The 15,224-nt window shown below is 30.4% G+C and overlaps 1 protein-coding gene across 5 annotated transcripts in view; it reads right to left on the reverse strand.

Moving 5' to 3' along the window:
* Nucleotides 1-15,224, reverse strand: part of LOC106459514 (protein tweety-like) — a 65,200-nt gene that overhangs the window by 15,215 nt on the left and 34,761 nt on the right. For all 5 annotated transcript variants that reach the window (XM_022386016.1, XM_013919140.2, XM_022386014.1 and 2 more), the window contains 5 exons: nucleotides 10,471-10,540; nucleotides 8,400-8,455; nucleotides 7,506-7,598; nucleotides 3,495-3,634; nucleotides 2,943-3,044 (listed from right to left, as the gene is read on the reverse strand). In XM_022386016.1, the coding sequence (XP_022241724.1) occupies nucleotides 2,943-3,044; nucleotides 3,495-3,634; nucleotides 7,506-7,598; nucleotides 8,400-8,455; nucleotides 10,471-10,540 (461 nt within the window). The remainder of the gene's footprint in view (nucleotides 1-2,942; nucleotides 3,045-3,494; nucleotides 3,635-7,505; nucleotides 7,599-8,399; nucleotides 8,456-10,470; nucleotides 10,541-15,224) is intronic.

Below are 15,224 nucleotides of genomic sequence, written 5' to 3' on the forward strand. Positions count from 1 at the left end.
AAAAATTTCAAGAAAATAAAACCGTCGTTCACCTGTGTCATTAGACTTCTTCTTGACAATAACTACTCGAGAAGGCCAAGAAGAAGTGGAGGGTTTAATTAACCCATCACAATGCATTTCATCCGCTTGAACATTTAGAACAAGTAACTTAGTGGGAAAATAACGATAAAGTTTACTAAACACTGACTTTTATTAGTGGCAACAATATTATGTTCAAATAAATGTGCATATTTCAACACAAGTTGAATTAACTGTTCACTGTCTTTACTCTTTAAATGTGAACATTGTACTTCTTCAATCAGTATATTTTCAGTTTCAAAGTCATGCCTAACAAATGGCACATTTAATTCAAGAACATTTGTGAAGAAGTTTAGGGTTGCTTCATTGTGATGAATGAAGTCTAATCCAATAAGGCAAGATACAGCCAAATATTTAATGACAACAAAACATTGGTTTTCAATGCATTTGTTACCAATAGTTTTGCTTCAAAATATCCTAGTGGTTGACAGTTAGTCATTACATCCTCAAGACATATTACCTTTACTCCAAGTTTTTAATTGAAGTGTTAGATCATTTCTCCTGATTTGTTACCATATATTTTCATTTATTACTGAATAATCTGACCCAGTATCAATACAACCTACTACTTTCACACCATTAATGTTTAGCATTAGGTGTGGTAGATCAGTTTTAGTTGTAATTAAATAGTTAATGGAGGGTTTTACTTTCACGGGATTCAAAACCTCCTTCTTTTATCCCTGCTTTCATTTCCTGACAGCAGTCCTTCATTTATTTATTCCATGTTTACATATTTTACTTTCTTGAGACAATGCATAGATAAGTGCCCTATGTGATTATAAGTATAGCATAACACAGGTCTATTATGAAAATCAGTTATGTTAATTTTTTTACTATTAACACTTGTTTATTATTCTGGCGATGCTCATATTGTTTTGCAAATTTTAGCACATCAGCAATTGATACAAAAAAAGTGGCATTCCAAGCAATTTGAATTTAAGTGCCAGTACAAGGCATCAAATCTAAGACAGGAACTAACCTAATGGATCAGTCATAGAGATAAACCACATAGTATCTAGAAGTGTGTAAAACATAAAGTGGATGAATCTCTGAAATATAGGATCAACAGCTAACACAATTTATGCTTGCAAACTGTACTAAATAGTGTTTCAAATACTGGGTAGGTTGACAGGTAATCAAGCAGAGAGGATACTTCACCACACTTTGTCACTTGAGGGTGGAAACAACACAGATATGTCTAGTTACAGGTTATAAACAGGGCTGTTCAGTATAAAAGCCTGAGCCAAAAAGGTTTCTCGATAGTGGGAGGACATCTTTATACCCTAATGGACAGTGTTTGAGCACTTCAAAAATAGTAGCTTTATTCTAATTAGGTACTTTCCTGCCTTGTTAGGGCAGACAAATATAGGAATAGGAATTCTGAATAGTGAGTTATTATTGCATTGCCTATAAACAATAATTCATTAAAAAATAGTTTCCAGATGGGTGTTAACGGTAGTATGGAAGCTTGTGTGCTCAGCAAGGGACCTCAACTGTATACCATACTCAACCAGTCTCAATTCATAATACAATACTACAATGTCAAGGGTATCATAGATGTTGTTCCTATGGCAGACCGTGATGACCATCCCTGCCTTTGGGTCAGCATGTGTTATGAAGTTAAACCTAGTGAGACAGTGCTCTTCAAAGTCTGAGAGTGTAGTCTCCTGAAAGAGTATGTATCTAACAGTAGAAAACTTTAATGCCAGACATACCATTTGGGATGCGAGTGGAAACACTTATGACAAAGGTTTACATTCTGCTCTCCACAGTATAGCTACCAACTTTATATATATAACAATTTGGGTGAACCAACAAAAATAGTAAGCACCAAGGTGACAAAGACTCCTGTATAAACCTTGCTTATTTCTTACTCACCTTCAATGTCATCTCTATTTGACAGAGGTATAATGTCAACATGATCATTTCATGTTTGAAGTGAGTATGAAAACTAGAAGAAAAACTGGTGTAAGAAAAGTCTAGAAACCCCCATGAGGATGTCAAGCATTTCTTCCCCATTGAGCAAAGTGAAGGCAACAACTGAAAACAATGAACCACAAATATATAGTGCAATAAACTATTAGCAGTATGTAATGCATAAATCTCAGAATGGTTGGTTCTCAGATGGATAGCAGAAAGCAAAGAAACTGCATGATAAGACCATTACTTCAAGGTATGTGCTAGATCTTTCAGGGGTAAAGCTAAATGAGGAAGCTGACAAGCTCACAGAAGGATCCCATACATAAATTCAGCACAACTCTACTGGCATGATATTGACCTCCTCTGCACTAGTAAGGAAAAACATGGCAACCATGGAAGGTCTTTATCAACATTCAAAGCAAATAAAACTGTTGGAAAACAATGTACCATATGGTGTAGTTAGGAAAAGCAAAAGATGAGGACAGTATGCAACCAGAAAGCCACTAGTAACATCAGTAAACAAATTCTCTTCTACCTCCTACAAATCTATCAGCCTCCACATAAAGGGTCAATTCCTGTCCAAGAAACCTAATACTCATGTCAACTCTAACAAATAATTTGATCAAGTGATTTATCCCTCATAGAACTCAGAAGAAGCATTTAAAAATTAAGACTACAAAAAGATTCACAATTTATCCAAGCCCTTACTTAAAAGAACAAAATTATTCACTAAAAAACTATGGACACAAGCATGTAGACATCCTAAAACTTAAAATAAATTTTGATTAATGAAGTAATTTCTAACCAAAAATATTGTATATGTAATGTTTGATAACAGCCTTTATCTTACATATATACACTTTACCTAAATGTTAACAGCATTTATAACACCAGGCCCAAATTTGTGATCAAAATTTATATTAGGTAACAAAAATGTCACTCACTTCCTACGGATATGAATCCAAGTGTGAGAAGCTACCCAGATAAGCACTGTAAAGAACAAACCTGCTCCAGCTGCTGAAACAAGCATGTAAGCTGTCCCCTCCCTATAACAAAAACAAGTTTCTTAAATTAAGCAATTTGCCACATGAAACATGAATCATAAAAAGTATTATAGTTTTTCCAGATGAATATACTACTATCAAATATTATCAATAAACATTAAAATAAAGAACATTTTAAAAGTATTTTTCACCACTAATTTCTATGATAAATAACATACAAATATAGTATTTTTGTTGTTGTTAGGTTTCATCTGCTCAAATACAAAAAACACAGATAGCCACAGTCAATTAGTATCCTAGTTTTATAGGATATTACAAATAATGTTAAATATGAAAAATTAATATTTGTTATAATAATTTAAATTATTATCATTTTATTTAAGAAATAACTTTTCATAAAGATCCAGTAATTGTGGTAGTAATGTTTTTTCATAAGAATGAAACTTTTTCTAAGGATTTTTAGGGATATTAACACATTTATATCTAACTTACATAATATCAATGCAGGTAGCCTGCATAGCTGCATTGTACTCCTTATGCATAGCCTGGCAATTCAATAGAGCTGCCATGCCTGACACAGTCTTCTCAGTAGTGTTTAAGTTTGTAGACAAGCGATCCAATGTCTCTCTCACCTGGATTAAGCAAAATTATGGTAAATAAAACTATAGATATATATTTTCCAATTCATTTTCAAGTATTACTTTCCTATTTAAAATTCTTGTAGAAAAAAAAAAGATGGATTTTAGAATACTTTGTAAACAATAAATTAAATTACTGTAACTTTACTCCATTCTGGAGAAGTGTCAAAATAACTAACCCATAAACAATAAAGCTAGAAAATAACAGAGTTTTAACTGAAGTTGAAAGTGCTGGATAAAACAGAAAAGGCTGAACACTGTCAGTTAACAGCACAGAAAATGTTTTATTAAGGTTATCTACACACAAGATTCTTTGCAAAATTATAAAGGAACAGAGAACTCACATTAAAATCATAAAACTGTGGACAGAAATATTTAACTTTTTTCTTAAATCTGTAAAATCAATTTACAAAATTATCCTTATATATATGTATATCACTGAAAAATGGTAACCATGTAACCATGAGCTATACATACTTTAGCTCTGAATGTGTTAAATACATCTTTGGAAAATTTGGCAAGCTTTTAATAAACACTACAGATTTATTGTACACAAAAAATCAGATCTTTAATAAAGTATTTTACTAAAGATTTGTCTGTGAACTTACAAAGCCTTTACAGACTCAGCCTAAGTGAAATGTGATTTTTATGCTTACAATTTTATATTTGATTTGCTTAACCTTTAAAAAGTCTCCTAAACAAACATCAAGTTTTTTTCAGTAAACCATACTTTATCTCTTATCTTCCCTATCATAACAATTACTGTAGAGAAATCATTAATGTACAGTGAAATGAAAAATATGAAACAAAATCAATAATACCTTTTTTCCTTCTACAATTACTGTAGGTCATATCAGACAATTACAAATAAATTATTCTAACAGCCTCAGCTTCCAACTATTCCAAATCTATTTTATTTTAATATTATGGTTTTAGTACTGTACTGTGGACCCTTTCTGTGTGTGAAAAGCAAAGAATCACAGCAGTAGAACTTTAACCCTATCGACATGGGTCACAGGCCATGTGATCGCATTTGTTGACTTGCATTCACAATTTTTTCGAATGACTATTTTATGAATTTATGTCTATAAATTTAGTATCAAATTGTAAATTATAATTCAAATTCTAGTATTATATATTAGTTAATTTCTTAATTTAAATGTAAATACACAAAAAACACACCTAAATATCAATTTTTGTCACGTGGTATGTTAAATGCAGCACTGGTTCAAATTAAATGTTTGTGATGTCCAAATACAAATTGTTCAGTTTTATACGAATTAGGAACTCAAATTAAAGATATTGACAAGCTAGAATATAAAATAAGAACACCCTATCATTTCTATTTGTTGAGATATAGTTACATTTACTGAATCAAACACAGTGACCCCACCCACTTCTTTCCATTTTTGGAAACACTTCCTTACGTATACCTACTTCTATCTAGACACGTGAATAACCAATTGAAAGCTCAGAATGTCCTCCTGGTGGATTTATTAGCCATTTTGAAGTATTAGGGTGTCAATCTTGTTCTTTTGATACAAGATTTCAAACTGGTAAGTCTTTAGTGAGCTCACAATTTCATATTTTTTAGACCCAAGTACAGCTTAGTTACTAAGCTTGATAAATTATAATGGTATTCTATGGTATTGATAAAGTAATTTATGTCTTTTTGGTTATTTCATATAAAATAAATCATTTCATTTTACATCTTCCGCGTGTGAAATTTGATAAGGTTTAGCAACCTACAGCAAGCAGCAAACGAGTACAAAGTTCGTAACTAGAAGATAATTGTTTGCTATACTTCTTTATTTACTGTTCTATGTTTTAAGAAAAATAAGTTTAAGAACTTCTTTGTAAATAGTAATAATGTATATACACATATATAATGTATTATAACTGAAATGTGACTGTATTTTACAAAATAATAGTCCACTAAAACACAGCCAAGACATGTCACTTTGTAAAGGCCAGTTTTACATTCTTGGATACGGTAATGAGTGCACGTGCACAACGTCATTGCAACTTCCATAATTTTAGCCAGGCATGGCTGGAAATTCAATATAATAAAAAGGATAAATACATATAAATGTATAATGTTGTGAGATTTAAGCTATTTAGTCTAAACATTTATATCATGTTATAATTTGTTGTCATTCTAGAATGAAAAAAGCATAATTTATATTTATTTCCTATTTTTTTTATGGTGGTGTTATGAGATCGACCAAATCTACTTCATCCGTACAGAGCTTTGTTAGTGAAAATAACATAAGATATATAGTTTTTTCTTAAGAAACGTTTGATAATTATCTGGACATTATAAAGATTTTGCATGTGAAACAAAAATTTTCTGATGCATAAAAGTATTTTTAATCTTAAAATCAAAATTACTTTGCATGCTGTATAGTCAACATGCGAAAAGAGAAAGGGCATGAGAAAAACATTACTTAAAAGATCTTAAAACTTAATAAAAAATCGGATCTTCTGCATACGAAAGTCCTGTAATGTTTTCTGATAATCTGCAAAATTTCGTGAAGATACGCTTACTAATTTAAAAGTTATAGCATGAAAAATATAACAAGCACAAAATGATTACAAGTTTGTATTTTGATGTTATGCTTCAGTAATGCTACTTTTTCTCACTGTGTTGGTTGTTCAAAAGTAATTCATGTAACTTTCAAATATGCATTTTGGAACGAAAAAATATTATTGAGACACTAGAATAGAATGTCTCAAAATTAATGTAACTTATTTTGCTTTCTAACAAAGCTACAAACAGGTTACAAAATTCCATTAATGTTTGGAGAAATGATCTTACTCAAAACACATCAAGCTTTATTTTTGTAAACTACCAACTTTGACCGCAAAAACTAAACAATTAAGCTTACAATTTCTGTACAATATGCTATTTCTACCGTTTGTAAAGATATCCAACAAACAAAGTAGGCATAAGTGAAGAACTGGCTTGAATTACATGAAAAGATGGGAGAGGCTTCTCTGGTAGGTTTTAAAAATTTAATACTATCTCAGCAAATCATGAACGTAGGAGGTCCAGGATTTATATAATTCCTTGTCAATATGTGTAGTTTGTGTTTCTAACTGGTTAGACATTATAGAAGCTGTATTTGTATTGTTGAATTTTTTTATTTTAGTGCAAAACTACACAATTGGCTACTTGTGCTCTTGTCCACCATGGCGATCCAAGCCCTGAATTTTTAGTGTTTTAGATCCATAAATTTACTACTGATCCATCAAGGCTCAAAGTTATAAAATAGAAAAAGCAGAAATCAAAGTGCAGATGTGTCACATGACAGAACAGTGAAAAATATACATGTTTTTAAACATTTCCTTTTCAAATTAAAACTTGAATAATATAAAACTTAATATAAACTACATTTTGATGCCAACTTTATTGAGATACATTGATAATACATTTATTTAATTAAATTTTGAATGTAAATCTGTAACAGAGTTGTGATGTGCACTTTGATCCATCTATATGCAGAGGGTTAAAGTGTTTTTATTTTAAAAACTGTCAAAATGTACAAACTTTTCATTTGTTGGACTATGTGCAACACCAGTTTCACTATTTTGCATAATTGATTAATGTCTCCAAGTAGTTTTTCTTATGTGCTGGTCTGGTCTAGTTTACAATTACTGAAAAAGTGAAACTTCTCTGCTCAAAATATAATCTGAAGTCTTTTAAAAATATTATGAAAATAGATTGCCTGTTTTTTCATATAGCCTAAAGAAATTAATCATTCAAAAATAACACAATTGTGTTATATTATGTTCAGAAATAAAAAATTAAACTCCTTCAGCATCTGTACATGCAACTTAAAACTCATTCAACAAGGAAACATGCCTGCTTCTCTGGATAGAAGACACTTGTTATTTGAGTTACGACATTCAATGTACTCTCCACGTTGTCTATGGTCTTGGTACTTTCCTTGATGGGCTGTAAATACAGTATGCAATCAAATTAATAAAAATCTTTAGTGAATGATATAAGAATAAAAGACATTTATTTCAATTCTGAACAGCTGTTAAAGTTTACTTTTCTTACTCAACTTTCTTTACTTCCAAAACAACAGGAAACTCTCGGGTAATAACTATAAGACTAATCTCAAATTAGCACTGTCTGATGACATATTTATAGGGTAGTAACAACTAAACATGTTCCATAAAACTGTGCTACTAGCACTGCAATTTATAACAGTATCTTTAAAAAGGTATACAATTAATTTCAGTTACACCATTTTTTTACTCACATCTTACTAGATTTTAATGCAAAAAAAAAATAAAATATTTTTTCCTCATTTATGCTTGCAATTATAACTGTGAAAAGGACAACCTGCAAGGTAAACTGGTAATTAGATAACACTAACTTATCAGTTTTTTGTGAAGATTGTCTATTTGAACAGTGATTTCCAATTATTTAGCAATATTCTATTACTACAATATTTATTTATTTCAAAAGTTTGTTTAATCATGTTGAGAAGCGAGGAACAACATTAACTTCAAAAATTAATGATTAAATGGTCTATAATTTGATAAATCCATGATAAGCAATAATTTTTGGTTGTTAAATAAACTGAGTACAAACTACATTCACACTGAAGAATAATGCTTCAGACTCATGTACAATCTGACAAGCGAGTCATGTATGAAATATAATGTTACAACAATTGTTTTACATGCATATGATTTTTCTTTATTTAGCTTTGAAAAACTTGAAACAATATAAAAATATTCTTACACCAGTAAATGGATTAACAGTTGAGTCATCACACTGTAGGTAGTATGTCAAGACATCTGTTTTATATATAAAAATAAATATTTAGTATACAAACATTTATAACCATCCAAAGAAAGCTTTATCAGAACTAGATTTATTAAGAAAGGAAAAATATTTTTACACAATAATGAAGCATAAAGAATAAAATGTATGTCAATGTTTTATTTATACACCTTCTAAAGATTAATTTTTTTCTATATTAAAAAAAGAAAAATATAAAACCACCCATGTAAAATCTTTACATAACTTTGCCTCTTTGGGATTTAATATTAGAAGTTTTTTTAAATATAAGTACATTAGTTCAAACAAGCATGGTTTCTTATTCATGATATTAGAAAAACATATAGGTTCAAGAAGTCTTTATAGAAATGAATAAAACCCTATAACCTAAGCGCTTTTGAAAGGTGGACCTTTTTTTCTTCAGGGGCAAACTGGGAATGGTAGTGTAATCGATTAAGTGATATATATAAAGGGAGTTTAGTGACATCATGAAGGTCATCTGTTTTTCCAGAAAATGTTTAGTTTTTTTTCTCTATGTACTGTTGTAAGCATCTCACTTCCAGTACAGTGTAGCCAATGGCAAGAGTGTATGTTAAAAGGTGTTAGGGATATTTTACTTTAGAAATGGCTAAATATATGTACATTTAAAACTATACTTAAGTGTTCATATATTAGATACAGATGTAGTTCTAATAGATAGCTAAGAATGTCTCCATTCTTGTGAAATAAACCTTTTAAATACTGGTAGTCATTAGTCTTGATCTTCATCAATCTCACCATATAACTGATATAAGACATCAGTCCATCCATCCATCTGTGAAAAGTTGGGACAGAGCACTAGTAACTGTAACTGAATATAACCTCCACAATCAACACACCTAGTTGGCTCATTAAATATTTAAGTCCAAGTTTTCCTTACACGGTAGTAGCAGGAAGAGATATCCCTTATTCTGTTGTCATTTTTTTTTACTTCTCAGAAAAGATTTCCTAACTAGCTGTACTGACAATGCTGGTTTACTTACTTCAAAATATCTTATAGACATACTCCTCCAACAGAGCTACTATACCCATAATCCACTAGTTAATCACAAAAAAGTTCAAGAAATGTATCAAGGAATTAGGGAAATTTCCCATCAAAGTCCAGCAAATCTTCTTGCCCTTACAGAAACATTCTGACAATCAGGCACTGGTTATAAATGTATGAAGTCCCACCAATGCTTTCATTTCAAATCTGCTACTACTGAAGAGCTTTCTGCTTTTACAGTGGAATTTTCTCCAGGTACTTATAATGTCGACATTCTGAGAACAGTGCAAATAAAATTATTCATGTGTCAGTAAACCTGCAACTGAAAAGTACTGACTTCGCATGGACTTTTTTCCTGCTAAGGCAAGAAACAATCCACAACTAAAGTCCCCTCTATGGATACAGTGTCACATACATTATCAAAGGCCCAGCAGAAGTGTGCAGCTGAAATGACAATATGGTATTTTAAAATTTCACAAAAATTAAGATATAGTAAGAGTAATTATTTATGCTTATAACCATTATTATTGACCTTATTAGGTAACTTGCATTATACATTTTCAAGCTCCATTGGAACCACACTTGTATCTCATTGCAATGAAATAGCCCAAAAAACCTCTCAAAACATGACAAGATTTAAGGAGGCCTAACTACAAAACTGATGAAAACTCCCATTCTACCAAAGCATCTTCACTATGAAGAGACACAACATGATCCGGTGGTATGTCTGCTACATGAATCCACCATCCACACTATTGTAGCTCTCAAGTGACACCCCATCCAAGGTTCTGCTTGGTCTATTTGTGTGAAATGCTTCATTAATTAAAAATTTACTGTGATACATATAACAAACATTTTTTTTTCAGATATATTACTGAAAAAAAAAAGTTCCTCAGAGCAATATGAAGGAACCTTCTTTGGATTAGTGTTACAATAATTGTTTTCTAAGGGTTTGTCTCTATAAAAACCATTTTCATTACATTTACATAAACAAAATTATTATCTTACTGGTATCAATACTTGATCCTGCCTGCTTGTATAAGAAAGGTTGTGGATCCAAACAAAAATCAGAACCAGCCTGAAAAAAATTCAAAAACAATATTAAAGTAAACTAAACTTTCATGTAAAATGCTCCAATAGCAACAATGTTAGATATTAAAATACAACTGGCAGAAAAATAGTCACAGTGTGTTTGTACAATCTATTATCACATTATCTTATTTTGTAATAGATATTCAGTTTTACTCTTATCGTATTATGCAGGTTAATTCCTAAGTTCTTATAAAAGTATAAAGATTAGGCACATAAAGAATTTAAAAGCACCATTACTACAGGACTTCCATGACTGAATGCTTTTACCATTCAATTGTTCCTCAAGATTCACTTTGAACAAGGTTAAGTGAATGAAAAGCTAATGTTTCTTCTTCAAAATTGGTTTAAGTTCTGTATATCAAACATTTGCTGTTCTATTTTCTTCACAAAAGATTACATCTTTTTATCTATTTTAAATAAACATAAGTGAAAGTTAAGTGAAGTAGGCTAGTTTATGCTTAAAATCAACACAGTTTGTTGTAAAAAATGGCAAAAGAACTCAATTTTACAAGAAATTCGAAAAAATTTTATTTTGAAGAGTAAACACATTTACACAATTAAAAGTTCTGATAGGAATACTGGGTTCATAGTTCAATTAAAAACAATATAAAACTTTAGATGAAAGTTACATTTCATTAAACTCCATGTTTGTTTACAAGCTTTTCATTAAAAGCTTGAAAGTAGACGAGAGTAAACGGAAGCTCGATCAAAAAAATTTTTATATTTTATATATATTCAAGATGTAAGTAAAAAAAAAACTGAAAAAATTTGGAAAGCATAGACATTCAGATTGAATGAATGCATAAAATTTTGAGATCCAATTCTAGTTACTGTGAAATATATATATTATACTACAAAAAGAAAGCATTTAAAGAAGCTAACAGATATTAGAGAAAAACAACAGATATTGCTGATGGAAGATTTTATTTTTTCAATGAGAGAAATGTGTAGAAAGTTACTTAACTTTCTAATAGCAGCACAAAAATCATGGGAAAATTGTATCTTTACAGTAAGATAAAATATTAATTGAGGATATAGAAGACGGGTGTGATCCTGATACATATTAATTTGGAATAGTCAAATTTGTGAGAGGTAACAAGTGGAACAAAGCAAACATTATCAGAAGATGCAGGAAATAAGAAATAAGTCATTCCAATGATTTTTTTAGCAAACTGGGTAAAGAAAGAACTTCAAAAGAATGTGCATTTTATGGAAACAATGATACACAATACATACCAAAAGTGAATTAAATTACATTCCAAAAATTAGTAGGTGAAGAGAGAAGTCCAAAGATAACAAGGTGCATACTTGTAGGGCACAATAGTTATTGTTTGGTAAATGCTAGATTACAGACTGATGATGAAAGAAAATTCACTTTCATGAGCTGTACTGGATGTACAGTATACACAAAAAGCACTGCCCCATTGGATGCAAGACAGAAAATGCAGCCCACACACACAACTTTTCATAGGCAGGCCAAGAACACATTCATACATGGACATTGCTAAATACCATCGTGGCCACATCCAATAGTGGAATACTTAAAACATCAGAAATTAGACATGGACACAGGAACAGTTGAACGAAGTATTTTTTTTTTTATGTTCAGGTAATAAATAACTGCCATTTATCAAGATTAAACTCCTTCTCTTGTGTGAAACTTTGCTTTCATAATTGCTTGACAACAGGTGTTAACTGAGTGGGTGATCATTAATAGATTGTCTTAAAAAGCTCTTCAATTTTAAGCCATTTGCACCAACTAATTTAGTTTTTGATTCTGACTAAGTTTAGTTTAGTATTTTACCTGTTGCTCAAAAAATATAGAGAAAATGTAGGACAAAAAAATACTTTTTTTATACTTTATGCAAATCTTAGATCACTACAAAATATCAAACTTGGACTTATTATCTTTAAAATTCTTGACATGAAGATATTTATACTTGAATGAATTACATGCAACAACATTTACAACATTAATTTTTTTTTTTAGTTGCAATCATTTAATCAGAGCCATCTTCAAGCAAGTGAAGTTAAAAAGGCTCCAGTAGGAGGACTGAAAGTTTGCATTACAAAACAAAAGTTAACTTAATGAACCTCTACTGTTCCCAATGAAGGCTCTAATAATAGGGCTGAATCTCACAACAATAAAAAAACATAATTTAGCACAGTGAATGTCCATGTAACTTACTTAATCAAAACTTTGAACAATTTGTTTCACATTCTTTAAAATCAAGCAGTACACCTTAGCCAAATCATTATTGCCTAGGTTACTTTGGGATAGACAAGATGAGATACATACAATTTTAGTATTTTATTGATGTCATATTTAAAAATGAATGATGTTTAATTGCATTATAGTTTTTTTTTCAAATGAAAATAATTTAATAATATATGCCAAAGATCATTTCTTCAATATATTATTATTGCTAATATGTCAATAACAAGAAGTGGAATTTGTCACCAACAAAAAATTGAAGATTACAAACATCTGGTACTTTGAACCAGAACACTTTACATGATACATGGGTTAAACAGCCATGTCTAGATATAGCCATTCCTAATTTTGAACTACTGTCTAGAGCAAGAATAATAGTAAGTAGCACCCGCCTCTGATGAGATGTCTCAGCTGCATATCACAACATGAACTTTAAACCTCCTGATTCACAGTCTAGCAGCCTAACAACTAAGCTACATTCATCCTCACATGCAAAGACAGCTGTGTTTACACAGCCTACAAAGCTACTTATTAAATACAGGTACAGTTACAGATATACTCAGAACAAAATCAGGTATTAAAATTATCACAGAATAATGTAATAAAACAACAGTTACTTAAATCTATGATACTAGTCATCTTAAAAACTGATAAAATATGAAATTCATAATTAAAAAACATGTTGCTGGTATAACAGAATCAAATAACTTTATATATTTAAATTATGAAAATGTAACAAACTATTATAAGCAAAGTTTGAAACACAGATATAAAGAACAAAATTATCTTATGCATTCTTTAAATCCTAATATTTAAAACCTACTGCCCTGATAGACTATACATGTTAGCATTCTTGACTCTTACATATAAAGATCCTTTTAGATTTTACATATAAGTGCATTGAAACTTATGAATTGTACACTTTTGTGGTCACTTCTTAGACATTTTTCTTCTGCAGTTTCTTACTTTTTGTGAGCTCTAAAAATACACATAAGATTTTTTATTGTTTTGCAAAATGTTGCTAAAACATTCACTTTTCAATCCACTTTGGTTGTTTTCTGTATCAACTTTATATCACACATATAAAATATATGTGCTACTTTAATAAATTAGTGCTAAATTTTTAATTACATCATTTATTGGAGTTTGAAATGCATAAAAAGTTTGTGATTATGTTTTAAATTCTTACTAACTGACAAACTAAATCCAAATAACTTCATGGAACACATGGTAAACAACTGCAGAGGCTTCTGAGCTATGTAAATATCTGAATATAAATTTATAAAAGTTAGCATTGACATTTAACAGAAATGTATACACTATATTGTACTTGCATTACAAATTTTTTATGGAAATTTGAAAATTATGACAGATATTTATATAAAGTTAACATAAAACTTCCTATCAAAACTACAGTAATTCAATCTTTTGACTTGTGTATTGAAATATTTTGATCACATAAAGGCAGTTTTGGGTATTTTGGAACACAGGAAATTCTAGGATGTCAGCCAACATCTGAAAGCTAAGTTATAACTGGTTAAGCTTATGTTGATAAAATTAATGAGTTTTTAATACTGATTTCCTCAGACTGTGTTCTCTCTAGTAGATGGTATTATAAAAGAGACTAGAATTATCCAGAGCATGTTATCTTATTCCAGAAAAAAAATTTGTAACATTTACTGGAACAACTTAACCTGACTCTTGGTGGTGATAACTCAAAATGCATCAGGTGATATTACCATAAAACATGGAAAATTCTATTACTTACTAGTTTTATTTTCATATGTATTTAAGAATGTGCCTTTTAGTTTTCTTAATGTATTTTTTATCATATACTGATATTAAAACAGGGCTTGTTCCATTTGGAATTTTACAAGTTTTAACAATACTAAAATTATCAACTTGAGCAGCATCTTATGCACATGTGGGCTAAAGGACAGGTCAAATACAATTACTTTTGAATCATTTCCAAGTGTTAGCAGTACCTGTTGCCAAAAGTACCTTGTTTGACTCTTTGAACCATATAACTAAATTAACTGTCACTTTTACAATGTGACAACAGCATAAAAACAAGTAGCATGATCAGCTGCAACATGCCACAAATCCATATCCCAATATGCTAACCATTATGTATACTGTAGTTATACTGACCCCACAAAGTCCTGAATTTTCAATTTATGTAATTACCATTTAATAGTACCTACTAGCAGATATTTTATAAAATAAATTATACGTACAAGACTTACATTACTACATGTATTTTAAAGATAATACTTGTGTGAATTGAAATAGTAAAGGAAAATGACTAAACTATTTTATACCTCAGCCAAATCATTCTTAGTTTCATACTCTAGAAAAGTGGTTCCCAAACACTTTTAGTCTGAGGCTCCCTTGATGTGAAGAAAAAAGTCTAAGGCCCCCTCAACCTTTAACTTTAGCATGGTGTTTGAAAAAC

Source organism: Limulus polyphemus, unplaced genomic scaffold (genome assembly GCF_000517525.1).
Source record: "Limulus polyphemus unplaced genomic scaffold, Limulus_polyphemus-2.1.2 Scaffold620, whole genome shotgun sequence".
In the NCBI taxonomy this organism is placed as follows: domain Eukaryota; kingdom Metazoa; phylum Arthropoda; class Merostomata; order Xiphosura; family Limulidae; genus Limulus; species Limulus polyphemus.